This window comes from Perca fluviatilis, chromosome 22, assembly GCF_010015445.1.
Source record: "Perca fluviatilis chromosome 22, GENO_Pfluv_1.0, whole genome shotgun sequence".
NCBI classification, from domain to species: domain Eukaryota; kingdom Metazoa; phylum Chordata; class Actinopteri; order Perciformes; family Percidae; genus Perca; species Perca fluviatilis.
Genome location: NC_053133.1, coordinates 21271936 through 21292783, shown reverse-complemented (window position 1 = coordinate 21292783; position 20848 = coordinate 21271936). Strand labels below are relative to the sequence as shown.

The 20848-nt window shown below is 38.9% G+C and overlaps 2 protein-coding genes across 2 annotated transcripts; both read right to left on the bottom strand.

Moving 5' to 3' along the window:
• Positions 1–1602: 1602 nt before the first annotated feature.
• On the bottom strand, positions 1603–10332 carry LOC120552476 (highly reducing polyketide synthase cm3B-like). Its single transcript, XM_039790572.1, has 6 exons — positions 10269–10332; positions 9614–9767; positions 8489–8649; positions 8141–8347; positions 7808–7989; positions 1603–7489 (listed from the first exon to the last, which is right to left on the bottom strand). The coding sequence occupies exons 1-6, from the start codon at positions 10324–10326 to the stop codon at positions 1943–1945; spliced, it is 6309 nt and encodes a 2102-aa protein (XP_039646506.1). The 5' UTR covers positions 10327–10332; the 3' UTR covers positions 1603–1942.
• Positions 10333–11746: 1414 nt separating this feature from the next.
• Positions 11747–18469, bottom strand: rdh12l (retinol dehydrogenase 12, like). Its single transcript, XM_039790573.1, has 7 exons — positions 18314–18469; positions 17913–18028; positions 15530–15685; positions 15336–15440; positions 13135–13344; positions 12830–13022; positions 11747–12303 (listed from the first exon to the last, which is right to left on the bottom strand). The coding sequence occupies exons 1-7, from the start codon at positions 18325–18327 to the stop codon at positions 12201–12203; spliced, it is 897 nt and encodes a 298-aa protein (XP_039646507.1). The 5' UTR covers positions 18328–18469; the 3' UTR covers positions 11747–12200.
• Between the last annotated feature and the right edge of the window lie 2379 nt (positions 18470–20848).

Sequence of the window (20848 nt, the reverse complement as noted above, 5' to 3'; positions counted from 1 at the left end):
TTTTAATGTACTGCATAAAAGAATGCTTTAAATTAAAACTAACAAAGGCTTTTGTGAATGCATGAAAATGCTTGGAATTAATTTAGTTTTTTTGCATGGACACTGAACTGTTTCATTGCTGTGGTTTTTTTTCTCAGATTGATTGAAATTCTTTACAGTTGGCTTGTTTCTACAACACTACAATAATATTTTAAAGTTACTAAGTATATATTATAGTTGTTTTTGCACTGAGATTTTGGCTTTTTCACAAATAATTGAATACAATGCCATACTGCTTCCTGATTTCTATTGTAATGTCTGTATTTATGTTGCTGACAAGTTTTCTGTAGATGACTTTTACAATAAATCACAAAATGAGATTGGAATAAATAAGGCTGGTGTTATTTTATATGTTTGTCTATTAATACATCAGACTACAACCCACAATAATTTGTTTCCTATTAGCAAGTATTGCTTGTGTAGCCAAAGCCTATATTGCTTATGTCTTCATGCCATGGAACTCCACTGTCATTGTCACTGCACAGTTTGAATATTGATTATTATTGTAGCTTGTTTGCTTTGTCATTTGATGGGTTTAGTGTGCTGTTGGGGGTAGGGTGCAACACTCCTTTTGGCCCAAGGATTTACCATGGGTGGCATAGAAAATGTTTAGCATTCAGAATTAAAATGTCTTGACTTCAAATAGATTTTTGAAGCTGTATGTATTTCTTTTTATTTTGTAATATTTCTTTTTTTTTTGGAAGTGTGAACAAACAAAATAGGCTTTGGAACAATTTGGAGCCTCGCTTGATACTCTTGCCAGGTTAATAAAATTGCAATTGTATGAACTGAATGAAGGAATATTTATTAATAAACAAACCTGACCAAGTGCATAGAGAACTTGGCAGCTTGTTTTATTGTGTTATGAAACAGCAAAAAAATTAAAAACAACATTGGACATGTTGAGATGACAAAATGTAAGAATTCATTAGTACCACCTTTTTTTTTTAAATTGATATGTCAAAAAGTTACAATGTTTTACATTCGATGCAATATCAAATATCTGTATTGTCAAAACTCCTCCGCCAAATCATTTCTTGATTGAAAGGAGGAATTGCTTAATTGGGATTTCAACTTTAGGTAAGCAGAGTTATAAACACTTAGATCATGGAAAACTGTTATCTGTTTTCATTTAAATAGCATGTTTGTCCTTGTTGTGGCAATGTCCTTGTCCGCACATGTGATACATTAGTGGTTCATAAGTTATTATACATGCCTCCAATTGAACATTTGTGGGGCATGCCAGAATACTGTATCACTTGTTTTGTTCTATCATTATCATAAAGATGATTATCAATCACATCAAGGAGCTAGCAGTGATAACAATTGGCCATGACCTGTGAGAAACAAGTGAATGTAAAACAGGCAGATAAAAATAAGTTCACGTTAGTATTATGTGGACTGAACCCTGTGACCGATTTTAACAACTACAGACAAGCTTTAAATAATGATGAAAATCATTGAAAGAAAATAGGAATGTACCTACATTAACTTTAATACTCTATTTACATAAATGATTCACTATTGAAAATCATCCTTTATCAACAATAATTGAAATGCTGACTGTCATCATGAACATATTACTAAACAGAATATGATACAAAAACATCCATATAAAATTGGGCATGTCTCCAAAAAAAGTAAGTAAAATAACATGCTGTGTGGTTTTAAAAATGTAAAACTAAAATCCCAGAAGGAACCAAAACAATATCCAGGGCCAAACATTTACAAAGAAGACAATAACATAGGCAAAATAAATTTTGAACATGTGGCATTAACAAAAGAATGCTGTCGTATTGCAATGGCCACCATGAGCCTTCCACTGAATCCAATAAAAACCTTTCTAATTAGTATTGTGATGTTCTCATAACTGTTTACATTTATGTATCTGCAGTTGTCATTTTTACAATCTGGTAGAAACAACAACAATGCTGTCAACAGGAAGAGACTCTTGGTTATCACTGGAACTTTCACCTTCTTCACTCAGTATAGCTACTACTGTTGATAGTGTGGCATTGGGATCCAATAATTTCACCAAAGGCACATTCACACCTCTCTCCTGAAAGATGAGATTCTGCAGAGTCATGGCCTGCATGGAGTCAATGCCTAAGGATAAAAGAGGTGATTCATCCTTCAGCTCACTTTTATCCATGCCAATGGTCTCACAAAGCAGAGAGACGACATATTCTTTTGGTGAGACGGATTCAGCTTGTTTAGTTTGAGAGTCTATCTCTTTTGATTTCTGGAAAGCCTCCTCTACCAATGCGGACAGGCGCATGGTCAAGGCTGCATTTTGAGAGAGGATGTTGTACCTGATATTTCTGAAGTGAAACCTGCAAACAGCCTGTTGGGGTCGATTGAGCACAAGGCATTGCTCCAGACTTTTATGAATCTCCGCCACATCCAACACCATCATTCCCTTTGCCTCCAGAAACCGCTGGAAATGTTCCTTGTTAAAAAGGAGACCGAGGTTTAGAGCTCCCCAGTTGATTGACTGTCCAGGCAACCTAAGTTTGCGCCGGTACTGACAGAACATGTCGAGGAATGAGTTGGCCGCTGCATAGTTTGTTTGTGATGCATTTCCCAGAAAAGCTGAGATTGAAGAGTAACACACAAAGTAATCCAATTGACAGTGCTGTGTTGCATGGTGCAAATTCAGTGCACCATTTATTTTGGGTTTTAGAACCTTCTCATAAAGAGATCTGTTAAGGGTCTCAATCAGCCCATCATGTAAGACAACTGCACTGTGAAACACTCCTCTGATTGGACAACCAGGGAATTTCTGGCAGATGACCCTGATAACCTTGTGCACATACTCCGACACAGATATGTCACACTCCATGGTAGTGATGCAGTTTCCACACTGTTTCTCCACATTGTGTAAGTCTTGCTGCACATCTGGTGTGGGCTTGCTCCTGGAGAGTATGACAATGTACTCACCCCCTCTTTGTGAGATGAACTTTACAGTTTCAAATCCCAGACCAGAAAGACCACCTACCACTATGTACACGGCTCTCTTACGGAAAAGCTGTTTTTTTGTTGGCAGCAATGGAATGTCAGACAGTGTACTGCTGCCACCTTTGTCCAGAGCCACAACAGCCAGCTTCTTTGAGTTGAAGTATGATTTTAGTGTCTCTGAATCTAGGCTCTCAATGCTTTCAGATTTTACATTCTGAAAGGTAAAGCTTTCAAGAGCAAATTTCCTGCTCAAGTTCAAGGATTTCAGCCAGTGATAAATGTATGGCCCTTGTGCACTCAAGGATCCCTTTTGCAAAATGACTGGCATCTTAATTGTCTGCACATGAACACTTTCCCTTACACTTTGGAACATATCCTGAGCAAGCAAACACTGCATCTGAGATTCACAGATGAAGACAACATGTTGGACACCTGGAAAATTGCAAATTTTAGCAATCAGAGATTCATCAAATGGAGGCAGGACGACAAATACATCCATTTGATTGCCATCTACAAAAGAGCCATTGCACTGTGTGCCAACAATCACATTCCAACCTGACTTGTAAGAAGTGAGTGCCAAGACTTTTATCAGAGCAGAATCAGGCAGAGAGGATATGATTCCTAGATTATGTTTGGCTCTAGGCAATGCTCGATGCAGGATCTCCCATGCTAGCACAAAGTAGGATACACAGGGTGCTTTTTGAAGGAATGGGAACCGCTTGGTGCTGTAGCACACATCCTCTGGAACTCTGACCTTGCTGGTTGCCACCACGGGGTAACAGGAAGCAACGTGGTCTCCCACTTTTAATTTTCTGACATCTTTTCCGACTGCTGTAATTGTACCACTGAAATCAAGAGCCAGTAGCTTGTGTTTCTGTGATGAGTGTTTGTTCCAGTACAGTGTCTGGCCAAATTTCAGATGTGAAGCAGTGACAGGGAAGTAATCAGATGAATGAACACATATCTTAGTGGGCCGAATTTCAACTGATGTATCCCTGATTGGCTGGGCCTCCTCCTCAAAGTGAATGGCACTCAGCTGAGTCATCTTGTGTGCCTCAGCTGTCTGAATGATGCAGGGCTCAGACAATGTAGAGGAAAAACTGCCCTTTGAACAGTCATTGAGCTCAGGTGGAGTGCGGACAATGGAAGGTTTCAGAATCAGACCATGTTTTACTACCAACTCTGGGTACTTGCTGCAAGGATGCGACCTTAGGACCTCAGACAGAGCTGCAATGTCCTTAGCAGAGATAGTGCTTATATCAATCAGCTGAAATGAAAGATCTGGTATCTCTGCAGCAAATGATCTTGTCATGCCAGCGAGAGCAAAACCTGGACTTATGTGGTCTATTGTGATGTCAGAAGAACAGTAGGTGACTGCTCTGATTGAGTTTGGGAAGGAAATTCGCTTTAGCTCAAGGACTATTTGGCGGAAAGTCTCACAGCAGCTCACACAATTCTGCAGAACAACATCAGCTGCCAGTGAAGTGAGGTCTGCATTGCCCCACAAAAATAAGACCTCATCAAAGTTGTTCTCAATATCTGTTATATTGAGATTTGCCAAGAGAGAAGGAAACCCATTGCTCAAGATATCTTTTGCATGTGGGAATGAAACATATCTAGACCGAGAGTCCAAATATTGTTCCAGGCCTTTAGAGATCCCTATATGGTCAGAGAAGACTAAGGCCTTAGGAGGAGGAACAGGTGTGACACCTTCAGGGATGACACTGAAGGCATTATGGTAGAAATACTCCTCAACCACATGCGAGCGACTGCCAAGGTACTTAATTATCACATGCTTAACCTCAACCAACACTCTTCCTTCTTTATCTGCAAAGCAGCCACAAATCTCAAAGTGATCTACGCCCACATCAGTTGCTCTCAGATAGACAATCATCTCATCTTGCAAAGGTTCAAACACTGTCAAACTTCCTATTTTGGCAGGAAATCCTGGTCTACCAGCAAAAATGTGCTCTACTGTAACTGGGAGAAGCTGCATCAGAAAGTCCAGCACAACAGGATGAATGCAGTAGTCATGCAACTGAGACTGCAGTTCTTCTGGAACCGTGACATTTGCAAACGCCTCCTTGAGATCTTCTCCATAGTGCACGTCTGCCTTATTCTGGAAGACGTCTCCATACTGAAAGCCTCCTTGAGAGAGATACCCATAGAACTCCTGAGAGCTCACTACGGATTTGCATCTTTTGTAGATGGAACTTAGTGAAATGAACTGCTCCTCTATCAGCCTCACTTTCTTTGAAACCACTGTGCCTGATGCATACACTGCAGATGGAGAGAGTACCATGAACCTAGTTTCTTTCTCTGTTTGTTCAAATTGAACCTTCATTTCAGGTGAATTCTTGGTTAAAACAAATGGACTGTGAAAACTGACACTGAGCTGCACGGAGCTGAGCGGTACTTTTGGTTTGGCACTGGCCATGAATGCAGCCAAACCCAGCTCAGCATAGAAAGCACCAGGAATGATGGGTATGCCATTGTGCTTGTGCTCTTTCAGGTAGTAAGAAGAGTCAGACATCAGATCACAGCTGAAAATGTTGCTTTCACTTCCTGTCTGACAGAGCACCGGATGATTACTCACTGTATTTTTCTGTGCTGCTCCAATGATAACGTCTCTGTCTGAGCAATCAAACTGGTATTTCGGAATAGGCAGTGGCATTGTCTCATATCCTTTATAGAAGGTGTTCCAATTTACATGGACACCCAGTTCGAACAGCTTAGACACAACGGACATCATCGTTTCATGATCTTTTTCTGGCTGCACCGAGGCAAGAACAGCTGTGTCATTACCCACTGTTTCCATGATGTTTCTCTGTAGTGCCCTTCTTGGCCCTATCTCCACAAACACAGTATTTGTCTTTCCTTTAGTTGCTGACCTCACTGCCTGCTCAAAAGCTACTGGCTCACGAATGTTTCTAGCCCAGTATTCCCCTGTGCAGAAATCACCCTGCTGGACTTCCTTGCCCGTCACTGTTGAGAACAACTCTGTGTCAAGACCATTCACCTGTAAAGAGCCAATTGTCTCCTCAATTTCTGTCAGAATTGGGTCCATCATGTGGCTGTGGTAAGCAGCAGGGACATCCAGAACACGAAGGAACAGATTCTGACTGTTGGCTGAGGTGCTTAGCTCCTTATAAAGGCTCTCAATTGCATCTGCATCACCTGACAGGGTGCAGGACTGCGGGCTGTTGAAAGCAGCAAGGCAAATTCTACCAGAGTAACAAGGGAGAAGAGCTGTTACCTCTGAAACAGCCATGTTGCTGATTACAAGCATCTTCCCCCCAGTAACTTTGTTCTGGAGATTGCTCCGGAAATAAATGACTTTCACGGCATCCTCAAGAGTCAAGAGGCCAGAACAGTGAGCGGCTGGAACCTCACCAACAGAATGTCCAAGCATTGCATCTGGCTTGACACCCCAGTGTCTGAGTAGGGTGGTAATGCCAACTTGGATAGCAAAGAGGATTGGTTGGACAACATGTGGGTTATTGTAGTCACTACCCTCAAACTCACTCTCAAGCGTGTCCAAGATGTTCAGCATACTCAGTCTTTGGAAAAGTTTCGTAATCTCTCTGATCTTATCCCTGAATACAGGCTCGTGTTTTAGTAGCTGTTTGCACATGCCATGGAAAGTGACGCCATTTCCGCAAAAAACAAACACTAACCTTGGATCTGAGTAAGACGGGCGAATATTTTTGCCTGCAGTAGCATTTAACTTCTCTTTAAGATCGACTACAGATGAAACAATCATAGCTTTTCTGTATTTATGCTTTAGATGGCTCCTCCTACAAGCTGACGTGTACAGCAGAGAATCTAAATCAACTTTGCTGTCTACTTCTAGCTGTTTAATGGTGTGTTCCATCATCAGAGTAAGAGATTTTGGTGAATTTGCAGACATGATAAAATACTTTGCCTGTTTCCCATCATGCTTTTTCTCAATGTGTGACTGTTTGTACTGTTTGACAATGACGTGTGCATTTGTACCCCCAAAGCCAAAGTTGTTAACTCCTGCAATTCTTGCATGGGAGGCTTCCCACTTTTCTGCTTCCTTAGGAACTTTAATGTTCAGGACTTTGGCATCTACACTGGTAGTCTCCTCAGAGTAGAAAACTGAGGGAACAATAGTCTCATGCTTCATCATTAGGAGAACCTTAATTAGTCCGGCCACTCCAGCAGCAGATTCTGTATGCCCAATGTTGCTCTTTACTGAGCCAATCCACAGTGTCTCTGAACCAATAGGTTTTGCTTTAGCAATGACATTTGAGATGCTTGCTGCCTCTGTTGGGTCTCCAATTGGGGTTCCAGTCCCATGTGCCTCTATGTACTGGACATTTGCAATGTCAGACTCTGAGTAGACTCTTTGCAACAGCTTCTGTTGTTGTGTCATGGAGGGTTTGGTGATTGGAGTCACTGAGTGTCCATCTTGGTTGACCGCTGTTTTGCTGATGATACCCCAGATATGGTCATGGTCTTGTATAGCCTGTAAAGCAACAATAAGACTAAAATGAAACAAGAACAAGAGTATAATATTTTTTAACATTGTAAACTATGCCATATTGACATGCAATTATATGGGTACTGAATATTATGTTATTTTGTGAGTGGAGAGAAACAGGGCTAACAGGAACTAGGACGTTGCTGACTAATACAACATTTATGGGTACTGTTGGTCAATCAGTTATTCATTGATGTTGCTCTAATATCTGATATGGTTGCTTGTTCATAACAGGTAAAAAAATAAATTGCTGCACTTTTATTAATTATTAATTGTTGCTTTTATTACTCTGCATATTCTGACCTTTTTCAGAGGCTTCAGCAGAACAACCCCGCAGCCCTCCCCTCTACCATAGCCATCTGCTCTGCTAGAGAAAGGTTTGCTGGTCCCCTCAGGTGAGATCATCTTGGCCTTGCTGAGAGCAACAAACACTCTTGGCTCTATGATGCAGTTGACTCCACCACAAACAGCCATGTCACAATCGCCTGATAAAAATAAAACATTTCATTATATCACACAATAATATTATAATATATCCTTGTAATTAGAACCACAAGCCTATGGCACTGCTTTCCTTTAGAGTTAGAGGCTGCTCTAAAAAGTGTCATGGTCTTTAGTTATAGATACTGTACAAACCTTGTTTAATGGATTGACAGGCAAGATGAAGAGCCACAAGAGATGATGAGCAGGCACAGTCTATAGACAGTGAGGGCCCAGTGAAGTTAAAGATGTAGGAGACTCTGTTTGATGCAATACTCATGGCAAGCCCTGTGCCAGTCCAGTGGTTGATCACACTTGGGTGCACGTGTGCAGCATTTGTCTCATAATCTCTGTTCATTAGGCCTATAATAAAAGCATTGTTATCACATGAATATTATTAAGATAGTAGGATAATTCAAAGAACAGAAGTAAAAATCTGATGGAAATATTACACAAAACAATTTTTTAAAGCCAGTCACTGGCACCATGTTTTTACTGACATACCAATAAACACTCCTGTACTGGTCCCACTGGCAGTCTCCATGGGAATTCCAGCATTCTCCAACGCCCTGTAGACGCACTGAAGGAGCTGTTTTTGTTGAGGGTCCATTTGTTCCACTTCACTGTCACTGATGCCGAAAAACTTGTGGTCAAATTCATTGAACCTAAAAAGATTTAAAAACTATTAAATCAAATGTAGTGACTGAGAAATAGATTATTTTAATAATTTAAAACTTGAATTCCCTAAAGTGAAATTACCCAGTGATGACCATAGTATGAGAAAGTCACAAGTGCTCTGCACAGCAACATAACTCAGTGGGACGCTGGTTATCCACTGGCAATGCGAGAGAATTAAGAAATGAAGAAGGGACTTTCTGTACAACACTTGGTTTGTTTAAAGGTGCACTATGAATTCCTGCATGGTTTCAGCGCAATTTCATTTTTGTCTCAAATCGTAGGCATCTCTCCTTGATCCGCTAGTTGCCTATCCCCTGAATACACTGTTAAAAAGCCCGGTCTCAGGAGACAACACAGGGGTCGTAAATGTCAAACAAACACTAGGGGCACAGGCTGTGCACCAAAATACATCAAACCACTACAGCCAATCACCGACAAGATGGTTGGGGGAGGGGATGGGGGTTAGTGACAGTTAGTCAGTTAGTCACAAAAACATGGTGGGAGGGGCGAGCTTGCTCTGTTTTGTGTGGAATTTACTTGGAACGTCAACAGAAGTGACCGTGCAGGAACCCATAGTGCACCTTTCAAGCCCTATTTCAACAAACGGTGGCGTATCCCTTTAAGCGAATACGCCAACATTTCTATCCATATATTTTTTCTGATACAAAGAGATGCACCATAAAGATTTTTTGAGTACATCCCAAAAATGTTCAGATGTCTCAATAACCCAGTTTAAAAAGGACAACCTAAAAGTAAGAGCTACACAGAAATCGACACACCTGTTGTCATTTACTCATTACAAAAAAAATTGTATTTTTTAATTTCTAATTTTAATCATTTTATCAACGAAAAAGACAAGTCTATAAGACTATATACACACATACATATATTTGCAAAACACATAAGTGGATCTATCTAAATAGGTTATATAATAATGTTTAAAGACCATACCCGTCGATGAGCGCAGCCTTGGCCGTGCAGGATTTACCCGCTTTGTTTTCATCAGGATCATACCAGCTGGCCAAGTCAAATCTCTCTTTGGGAATTGGCACAGAACAGTTTCTCCCATCCACCAAGACCTTCCAGAAATTGTCAAGCCCTTCTCCTATTTGGAAAGATATAAAACTTTAAAAAAGTAGAATATATAAAAAAGTTCAATGGTAGGAGTGGTACTATAAATTGTATCAGGAGATAAATGCCCACTGTTAATTGCATGATTCTCCTGATTTGTAAACACAAAGTTATGGTGAAAAAGGTAGAAATGGTGTCGTGAAATGAAATACATACATAATGAACTTTATCAGAATAAAATAAAATGATGACATAATTTTTAGAATTACCAGGGATTCATTTTACAAACCCTGATGGTCGTTTAGAGGTTGTATGTATCAAATGAACACATCTGTTAATTTCAGACCTTGTCTAATAATGTTGAAATTATGTAATTTGTCTTTTCTATTTTCTATAACTACATTCCAAGATTGTTCATTTAACTTCATACACATTGTAGGAGAAGGAGAAAAATCTGTAAATGGCAAATGTGTCGATAAAATATAAAGAAACACAAAGATAACCAAAATTAAGTTCCTAAATTCAAATGGCTTACCCCCTGGAAAATTGCATCCAATGCCTACCACGGCAATACCGTCTTCAGCTTCTTCCATTCTGAGCAAACATCACTAAGAAAGAAAATCAAACATCTTTATTGCACCATCAAGTCAACATCATTCTTTCCTCCAGGCAACATCTCATCCAGAAAGAAATTTGTTAAAAACTGTGTAATTAGTCCAGTTTTGTCATGCACCGGTGCATCCTTACATCCATTCCGTTTGCCTTTTCCCTGTGATGTTATCAGTGCCGGACTTAACGCTTGATTCTTATAGCCAGCTTCTTTTCTTTATGAAACATTAATGATTAATTGTATACGTAGCCATGGAGATGAAGGACTTCAGTGCACACATTTATGGTGCCTTGCAAACGATTGGACCAAGTTTAATAGTAGTAGTAGTAGTCACTGTTATCAAACAATGGGGGTGACTTCAGGTCTCGTTTCATTGAAGCTTATCGCAGTTATACTATAACTAACAATCACATTTTAAAAAATTGGGATGGGTACTTTGCATTTAACTTATGTCATCTAAATTAGAGTGTGGCCTTGACTTACCTTCTATTAGCGTTATGATTAGATATGTTGAGTTCAAGGGAGATGCATTGAAAGCAACTCTATTCTTTCTTTCCTTTTTTCCCCCACACACAATGCAAGCATGTCCATAAATAACAGTGTATGCAGTTACCTTTGGACACATTATGCAGTGAATAATTCATCAAAATATTATAGAAACAAACAAAGGCTACTTATTCACAGAGAAATAGAGAAATTAAGTTTTCACAAACACTGCATGTTAAAGAATTGGTCATGTACTCAAAGGTACCGCTTTTACTTTTATTTCTGCCGTGGTTTCTTTTAACTATTTGGATCATATCAGTGTTTTCACTAAAACCAATCAAACAACCTCACATTCTAGGACATTACGTTTTGGATTTGATAATTTGATTTTCATAGAACGCTGTATGCAGCAGAATCATGGGTAGTTTTTCCTGATGTTATCTTAGTTGCAGTTAACTTTGCAAATCCCCAATCCAGTCATGTACATATTTAGCGGTTATCGTTTATTTATTGCCTACTGCAGGCACATAAAGAGATCATACAGTGGTATCACATTTATTATCTGTGGTTGTCTTTATTACTCTCCGTCAGGGTCTGTGCCCACAAAACCTTTGTTGTAGCGGTTTAAAATGACTAACTAGGTGCTTCAGCGTAATATCATTTAAACGTTTTAATTGAAATGCCTGTAAAGTCATGAGGTAACACAATGGTCACTGAGCCTATGGCCCACTAATAAAAGGGTTACTCTTGCTTGCATTTGCAGTATTACGAGCTATGAGTCTGTGGCGACATTCCCTTGTAAAATATATCACAATGAAAATTCATGAAATTACAATATTGCTTTGCCATGTTGTGTCGATTGCATACAATTAATTAAAATATGAAGCATGTGCAAGTAGGAACAAAGACAAAAAGGATGGAATGCAACACTGGGTTTAATGCCAGGAAATACAGGTACAGAAAAACATTTGCAACATGGAAGTGTAGTCTTTCGTCTGAATCAAGTTTTTCTTTTTATTCCACGATTTTATCTAAATATCCTTTACTATGCAGTTATAAAAATGGATAGAAAACTATTGAAGTTTGTGGTCATTTCTGTAAATCAGAATCTTCACACAAACGATATGCTTTATTTTATATACTTAGTATTTTTTTTAATTAGAAGTAGTGCCATGTTCAAAATACAAACACTTTATGTTAGTATCAAAAACAAACAAGAAGTGCTAGAAAAAAATGGAACCGTAAGAAAACTCATATTAAAGATAATGTTTTGTAACATTATTTTCTTGGTTGGCTGTATTAGTGAAATATATTGCAAAGAAACCCTGTAAGACTTTAAACCGATGAATTTTATTTTAAATTCAGGTTGCCTCAATCCCACTCTATCGACAGCATCCGACAGCTCAAATCCCACAATTTCTGCGCAAGGTCGTCGTCCTTACCGGCCGCTGAGCAGTTGGCTGGAGCACAGTCGCTGTAAACAAAGACGCATTAGATGAGCGACGTCAAATTTGGATATTTGTGCCTTTCATACATTCAGTATGGTTCTGCGTGATTCAATGCACAATGAGTTCATGGCCTGAGTTCCTCTCTAGCTGCCCTTGCTGCTCGATATGTATTCCATCAAATAGGAAATAACTGATTGTAAATCAGTTGTCCTGTAAAAGTCTGGTATATGCAACTTAACATTAACAGTGGCTGCTTTTACTATATTTGTATGCTAGGTAGCTAATAAAGCCATGTAGCAGTTATTTCACAACTCTAACTTGACAATTCATGTATTATAAAAAATAATTACACACACACACACACACACACACACACACACACACACACACACACACACACACACACACACACACACACACACACACACACACACACACACACACACACACACACACACACACACACACACACACACACACACACACACACACACACACACACACACACACACACACACACACACACACACACACACACACACACACACACACCTGTAGTATCCACCGCTCTCTTTCGCCAGTGACGGTTCCACTGCGCAGTAAATGCTCGTCTGAGCTCCCTGGGAAGAGTTTTTGGTGAAAGGGCTGACCATCTTCATGACAATCTGTTGAGGGCCGCTCAGATGACGCCATAAATCTGTCTGGACGACTCCAGGATGGAGAGAATATGTCATCACACCTGTGCCTGAAAGACAAGTCAATTCTGTAATCACTGTAACTGTACATGGGAAAAAAAAAATCATTTTCCACCTTCTCTTAAAATGGCTTCATGACAGAGATAAGGGCATATTGCACACCTTCTAGTTTCTTAGCTAGGGAGCGGGTGAAGAGGATATTGGCTAGCTTGCTCTGAGCGTAGGCTGCCTTCTTGTCGTAACTCTTCTCGCTGTTGATGTCCTCCAGATTGATGGAGCCCCAGGAGTGAGCCATGGAGGACACAGTGACAATCCTGGCTGGTGCCGATTTTTTAATCAGGTCAAGCAACAAATATGTCAACAGGAAGTGACCTGGAGAACAATGAAATGACATTCATATTAAATTCAGAGTTTGAGAAATCAGAAAGGAGGATATTTTATCTCACAGATATTATAGCAAAAGAAATATTTAAGAAAAATGTTCAGTCTTTGTTGACCAAGTTTGAGAGTTGTTGATTCAACTTCAGTCATTTCGGAGGCTGTAGTTTGTGGTGCTGTTGAATTTTTTTGTGTTATGCAGAGAGGTGTTTCAAGTATTTAGTTTAACCTCATTGATAAGCAGTTAATAAATATAGTTAAACACTCACCTTTTAGTTTTTTTTAACAACAGCACTAACTAGTCCCGTTAAGATCTATGAGCTTGTCAAATGCTAGATTGTTTGAACATACAGTATGTGTACATGTTTAGGTTTTTGTAAGAACAGACACGCTGCAGTCATTGTGGTAGGTAAATGTCAGCTTGTGAAAAGAAAGAAGAACTTTTAACTTCTCTGCTAATTGAGAAACAATGTTACAGAGAAATAGATAGATCATTACACTATATATAGTGCTTTCTAAACTATCAAAATTCAGTAAGGAATTGGTGAGGACTGTAACTGACAGGTGGCAACAAATTGGCCGGACTAATGGGAAGTGAAAAACTAAGTTTGGGAATTTGTATTGTTAAGGTTACTGTATGTCCAAATAGAGCTGTCCTTTTCAATTCATATCTACCCCTTCCTTATAACTTCAACCTATTCCTACCTATACTATAACGTTTGACTGGCTGTGTAGAAATAAATTATTAAAAAGGCTGGCTAGTAATGCCGTCCAAGACAAACTACCGGTACATGGATTTTTAGTGACAAGAAAGTTAATAAAACTGTCTATAAAACTTGGCAGGGACAAACTTTTTCCGTTTGCAGCTTCATAAACTGTACTTTTTCCTAGGGACTATAACCCCAATCAACCACTAGCGGATTAAGCACTAATAATGTCAACACCTATTCCTGTAATAAAAGTAGTATAGAGGGCTAATATACAGGTGAGGGTAATCCTGTTAATTAATCCTTTAAGAAAGTAATGGCAAGGTGATATCAGTGACATATGATTTGCTTTTAACCATTTTCAAAGTAACGCATTACAAATGTTACAGTGAAACCAAAGTGATGTTACACTACATCACATTTAGTAAGAACACAAGTCGCCAAGTGTAGGGAGAAAAAATAAAGATAAAATAAAAAATGACACATCTGCCTCGTAGTGGACATTACAAGAATTGTTCTGAATGCCCTAATGCCTCCCAGCTGGAGACATGGCTGGTACAGTGTGTGCACTAAAAGAAAACCTCAGAGGTTAAGTACTTTACTGATGTTGGCAGTCCAACATGAAAAAACAAAACAAAAAACTAAAAGTATCTGAGGAAGATTCCTTTAGAGGGGAACTATGCAGTGTTTTTTTAGCTTAATTTACCTTAACTGAAAAGCTTTGGAATCATTGGAATGTTTATGACTTTTTTTCGAGTTGAGTGGTGGTCGTCTCGCTTCCCCCTAGCGCCTGTGAGAGGAAAGCCACTCTTGCAACTTTTGGCCGGCGAGCCGTCGGCCTCAGCATCAGGAAGTATTGCGCGATATCAGGTCTCGCAATGTAACGAATTGCTTCACGGCACTGCACACATACACGCCCCCATCCAGGAACCAGCTAACAAGGTAGCGATGGAGTTTTTCACACTATCGTCATGGCTGAGCCGGCAAAAAAGAAGCAGAAAGCTAGGAAAGCATTGTCGGAGGAACAGAGAAAGAGGAAACGGCAGACTGACCGAACAAGTTTTTACACAGTGTTGCCAAATATCTATTCCGAAGCTGTAGGAGGAGCTCTATAGAGAAACCTGCGAGCAAATGCTACTGCATAGTTCCCCTTTAAAATAGGTTTTAAATAGATTCTATATGGACAGGACATCATATTACTAATAATGTAGGTGTCAAATCAGACTCCCATCTTTAACTTCTTTTCTCATGACACAGGTAAGACATAGTTTTATTTACCAAAGTGATTGACACCGATCTGCATCTCAAAGCCATCTTCCGTTTTCCCAAGAGGACAAACCATCACACCAGCATTGTTGATAAGGATGTTAAGCTTCGGCTCTCCTGTACAAAAAGGACATTAAGAAGTTAAAGGTTTGTTTCTGTGAAGTCCCGCCATTTGTAAAATTCTTCTAAGGAATAAATTAGTTAACCTTTGTTGATGGCTTCAGCAAATTCTTTAATCGACTTGCTATCTGCCAAGTCGAGTTTCATACAAACGACATTTTCGCTGCCGGAGTTTTCAATGACCTCTTTCGAAGCGGCCTGTGCTCTCTCCATGTCTCTGCACGCCATGATGACCTTTGCCCCTAAACACAACAATATACAGCAGTGAGATACAACAGCAGAAGCAATGTCTGTATACATCTAATAATGCATGTACTGTAATACTGGTGAAGAACTCCCCCTAGAGACAAAATGTGTGCACTGCATTTCATAAAAGGTTTCAACCTGGACAAAAAGAAATGGAGTAAATATACAAAAATAGTCTTAGAAATGATCAAGATGACCCATATAAAAAAGGTAAACGCTACTCAATTTACTGCGTTTTAACAAAGTTTAGCTTAAAATGTAGACCTGAAACTCCAATTTGTGATGTTGTGTCAATGTACTGTGTGAAGCAGCTGCATGAAAAATGAATAGTTAGATAATTATTTTTTATTAATTATATTAAGCAGCTCAGAATTTACTCTTTAAATAACATCACCACGTCTGTTTATTATATGTATATTCATCTCAAAAAATAAAAAAATTTTAAAAAAAAGATGAAAATATTTACTTGTTTCTAAACGGCCAAAGTGACATATCTCAATCTATCTGAATGAGGGATATGGTGTTTTTCCCCCAATGTTCTGCATCTTTAGCTCAGTTGGCCGCAGCTGCAAAATCTGCTCTACTTCTGTCCTCCAGTGACGTGACAGAAGAGCTACAAGCTACTTCAGTTTTGGTAGCTGTGGGCGCAATGCATCTGTGTTTCCATCAGCAAGAGGATGTTATGGAAGATACTTTTTTATACAGTGTACATTATGTGTGCGTTTACTGTAGGGATGCACCGAATCAAGGATTCGGCTGAATTTGGGGCTTTCTGACGGGGTTCGGTTTTTGCCGAACCTCAAATTTCCCCAAAATCGGGATTTGGTGCATCCCTAGTTTACTGATTCAGACATTCAGCCGTATCCGTATTCAGCCAGAGAGAGGCTGAGGGAGGCTGCAGATAGAGCGGGAAGGATTTGGAGCCTTCAGAACTTGAGCTGTCAAGATCAAATACCGACTGGTGGTGCCTTTGCTCAAATTGCCCTTTGATGCCAAAAGAAAATGAATCACTCTGCTGTAATAAATGTCAGCGTGGGCAGTTTTCGCCATGTTTTTGGTTATATACTCTGGTTCTCACAGGCTGTGTGCATTTCTGCATGTTTATTTGGACAAAGGTGTGCTGAAGACCTTCAGGATCCTAAAGATTAACTGGGGGAAAAAAAAAAAAAGTGACTAAAGAAAACTAGGAGAGCTTAGCCAAGTCGCTGCACGCATGCAATGCATTGTGGTACATGAAGGCACAGCACAAGAAGGAAAACTTACTTTGTCAGTCAATATACACGTAGCACACAATAGACTGCATATACCGACCAGTACTGATTGGACATCAACATTAAAAGTGGTGAATTTTCACTTTAAGCTTCACAGAAAGCTACTAGAAAATATGAAAAATTGTGACTTAGGTGTTTTACAGCATTAGTTCAGATTCACCAAAGTCGCACAATAACACAAACAAGCTAACCCATCGAAGCAGTGGTACACTCCAGTGTTCTGTGAGGTAAAATTACAGTTTTTTGTCAGAGAGTCTGGTGGCTTTGAAGGAAAGAGGTGAACATATTTTAAATATAGCATACACAAACAGATATGAACTTTTTGAGGTGGTCCTGTTTTTAGGTTCCCAAAAATACATTTAGCTGCTGCCCCCGTCCACAGCTGTACATTGCTCAGCTTGCATGTCGGTACTCCTGCCTGTTTCTCCAAACTGGGAGCGTGCTGGCCACCATCCACTGTAGGCAACACACTGACTATGGATAAGTACCTCATACAACCCCACTTCAAAATATCCAAACCATCTCTTATACTTCTCTCTTTAATTGGGTGCTTCTTTAACTGGACATAAAATATGAAAGATTACAAGTTAACTTTCTGTGGAGGTTAATATGCGACTTTGGGTCACTTTAGGGGAAATACATTTTGTATTTGAACTGCTACATTTTTATTAATTTTTTTAGCACAAAATTAAACACATGCATTTGAGAAATGTGGCTTATTTTGTTAGAACGTTTTTGTTATTCCCCCACATGAGGTACTGAAAATAAGTTTTTTTGTATCAGAAGGTATCTTATTATCACCATACAAAATTGTCAAATAAATCCAACCCAATTTGAAACTGGTAAAACCACCAGTAATAGGCTATACATGACGAAAGGAACCATGACAAAGCAAAAAAAAGAAAAAAGAAAATCCTTTTAAAGTTGATGTGGGGATCAGTGTCTGACGCACCTCTCTTGGCCAAGTCAATGGCTGTCTCTTTGCCAATCCCAGTGTTGGCTCCAGTGATGACCACAGTTTTGTCATCTAGCCTTTCAGCAGAGGACCAGGCAGGCCGAAAGAAATTTCTGAAATATTGAGAAATCATTGTTACGTAACTGTAAGTGACTCAACCAGCAAAATGGGTGGGATATGAAAAAGCAAACACACTTTGTACAAACAGTTGAACTAGATTTTTTTCTCAACTAGGTCAAAGACAACTTGTGTTCACTATTTTATTTAGAAATTAAGTTAAAATGTTACAAATTAGCTAGCTAGTTAGTTGACCAACTGAGCATAACTAAAACTAACGTTACATAATTTATTTTGACGGCTGGAGTCACGTTATTTTCATGAATATAAGGAGTCCTCACCTTAAAGCCTGCATCTCGCTTTACTACAGCAGATAGGTGATTAGCGGGGGTAACGCCTAACGGAAAAACCTGAAAACAAATCTTCAATCTCAAATTCAACCGCACCGAAATCCCACAAACTTCCTATGAGTTGGTTGAAATTGGCAATGCGGAACTGTCATTTATGAGTTACGTTTGATTGGCTGGAATTTCAGCCAATCGGCTGCGACTCAGTCGCTCCTGGACAATACTGATTGGTTAAACTTTAAGTTTAAGGCCTCTCCTTTTATTTGTGGTCTGTTCGATTATGAACACGGACTGCGCCGGATGGGTAGGGAGCAAAGTCAACAGTAACTATGGAAACTAAAATGATTTATTTATTTGTTTAATCTTTTAAATAATAATAATAATAATAATAATAATAATAATTATTATTATTATTATTATACACAATTTTATTTTTTTACTTATTTGTTTGATTCACTTTAAACTGTGATATTTTCCAGTAATAATTAAGTAGCCTAATGTCTAATTAACAGCAAAGTAAAAAAATTACTAGATTATGATACGTAAAAATGAACAATGAATAATTGGAAAAACCTCCACATTTAGCAGGGCATTTTATTTTATATTTATATTTTAATAATGCCAAAGAAATAACCAATACTAACTAATAGCCATTCTGGTCCTTCATTCTGTTGTCTGTAAATAGTACCCCTGAGTTTAAAAATACAGCACAGGGTACAATGTATTAGTGCATTAACCTCTTTTAAAACACCCAATGTATCATATCCAATATACAGTAAATTATGATTGTACAATTATGTCCTATCTATAGAAAAGCTAAGTAAAAAACAAACATCAAAAAAACACCAACAAAAGAAAGAAAACCCACTTGCTCTAGACAAAAACATCCCATCATTCCTCTCTCCAGCAGGTGGCAGCCCATGACCACCTTACCACGAATCAGCTGAGGGAGCCTGTTTTGAGTTGGGTTACTGTGTTATGTCTATTGAAAGATTAACAGGTTGGTATTTGGGTAAATCTTGTCCTTGGCTGAGATTTCACCCTGCTGGCAAATAATTTGCTGTAGTACAGTAATGACCTATCAAAGTTCACCAAAACACCGTGAATAGTTCATTCATATGTTAAAGACATTATCCCAGAATACAGTGGGATTACATGGTGGACAGAAGGTCATTAGAGCAGGAAACACTATGCCGGTTATCAGCTGATTGTGCGTAAGCAAACATTTCCTTCCCCTTTTCTCTGGGAGATTAGTCAGCAGAAGGAGTGTATGGGTCTGACGCAAACCTCCTCTCCCCACCACTCAGAACCTAGCACCGTACCTGGGGTGACAGAGCTTTCACCATTGCAGCCCCTCCCTCTGGAACTCCCTACCCATACACATCTGTGACTGTACTGACCTGGACACATTCAAAACCCTAATCAAAACACACCTCTTCAGATTAGCTTTCCACATACAATAGTCTTACATTTATCACCTGATAGTTACTGGTTTTATTGTTTTTAATTGCTTTTAATATGCTTGTTTTATGTGTTAGTTTTATTGCTTATCTGTTTTTAATGTGCTATATATGTGCTGGTTTTACTGTAAAGTGTCTTTGAGTACCATATAAAGCGCTATATAAAAAAATAAATGTATTAAGTTATGTGTTTGGGGGTGCATAACAAATACAGATAAAGGTCTGTAGTTATAATTGGATTCACGCTGATTGGAAAACACCCAGGGGTTCAAATCAAATTTGTGTGCACTTATCCTGATTGTATCCTCCGGACCCTCCACCTTCCCTCTTTCACTTCCTTTTTCATGTTTATTCAAGCAACAAGTGGTGGTAAGTGTGTCAGGAAGTGGTTGTAAGTGGCTGTTTATTAATTTCTATTAATATCTAATATACTGTACTTTTCAACAACATTACTTATTGTGAGTGACAATCAGTAAATCATCTGGTTGTGTAACAGATGCTAAACAAAAATACACAATCAGTAAATCATCTGGTTGTGTAACAGATGTTAAACAAAAATACACATTCAGGTGAATATTTGACTATCCAGGATAGCCTGTGATCTTTAGATTTTGTTGTATGACACAATAATGTATTGTAGCATTTTCAGATGTTGTCTATTTTGTAAAATGTATTACTATGAGGCTAAATGTATTTTAATCTATTTCCTTCTTTTATGCCCTTTTAAACATGTAAGATGTCCTTGTGTATTTAGAAAGACGTCCGACAAATAAAATGTATTATTATTATTATTAATGTGTTGCCTCTCCACCCCCCCTTATATGTTTGCTATGTTGATGGACTACTGTTTTGTCATCAGTGGCAAAAAAAACATTAGACATAACAGTTTACCTAAGCTATTACTGGCGCCGCATAAGCAGCTTCCCAGCGACCAAAGACAATGGAGAGGCAGAGGATGCACTAAATAAACGATGAGAACAATCCATTAGCTATAATGGGACTGTTAGCTTTACTTTGGCAGATGTGGAGAAAGAGGATGCACGTTTTTATTCTTACACAGAGGGGAGTA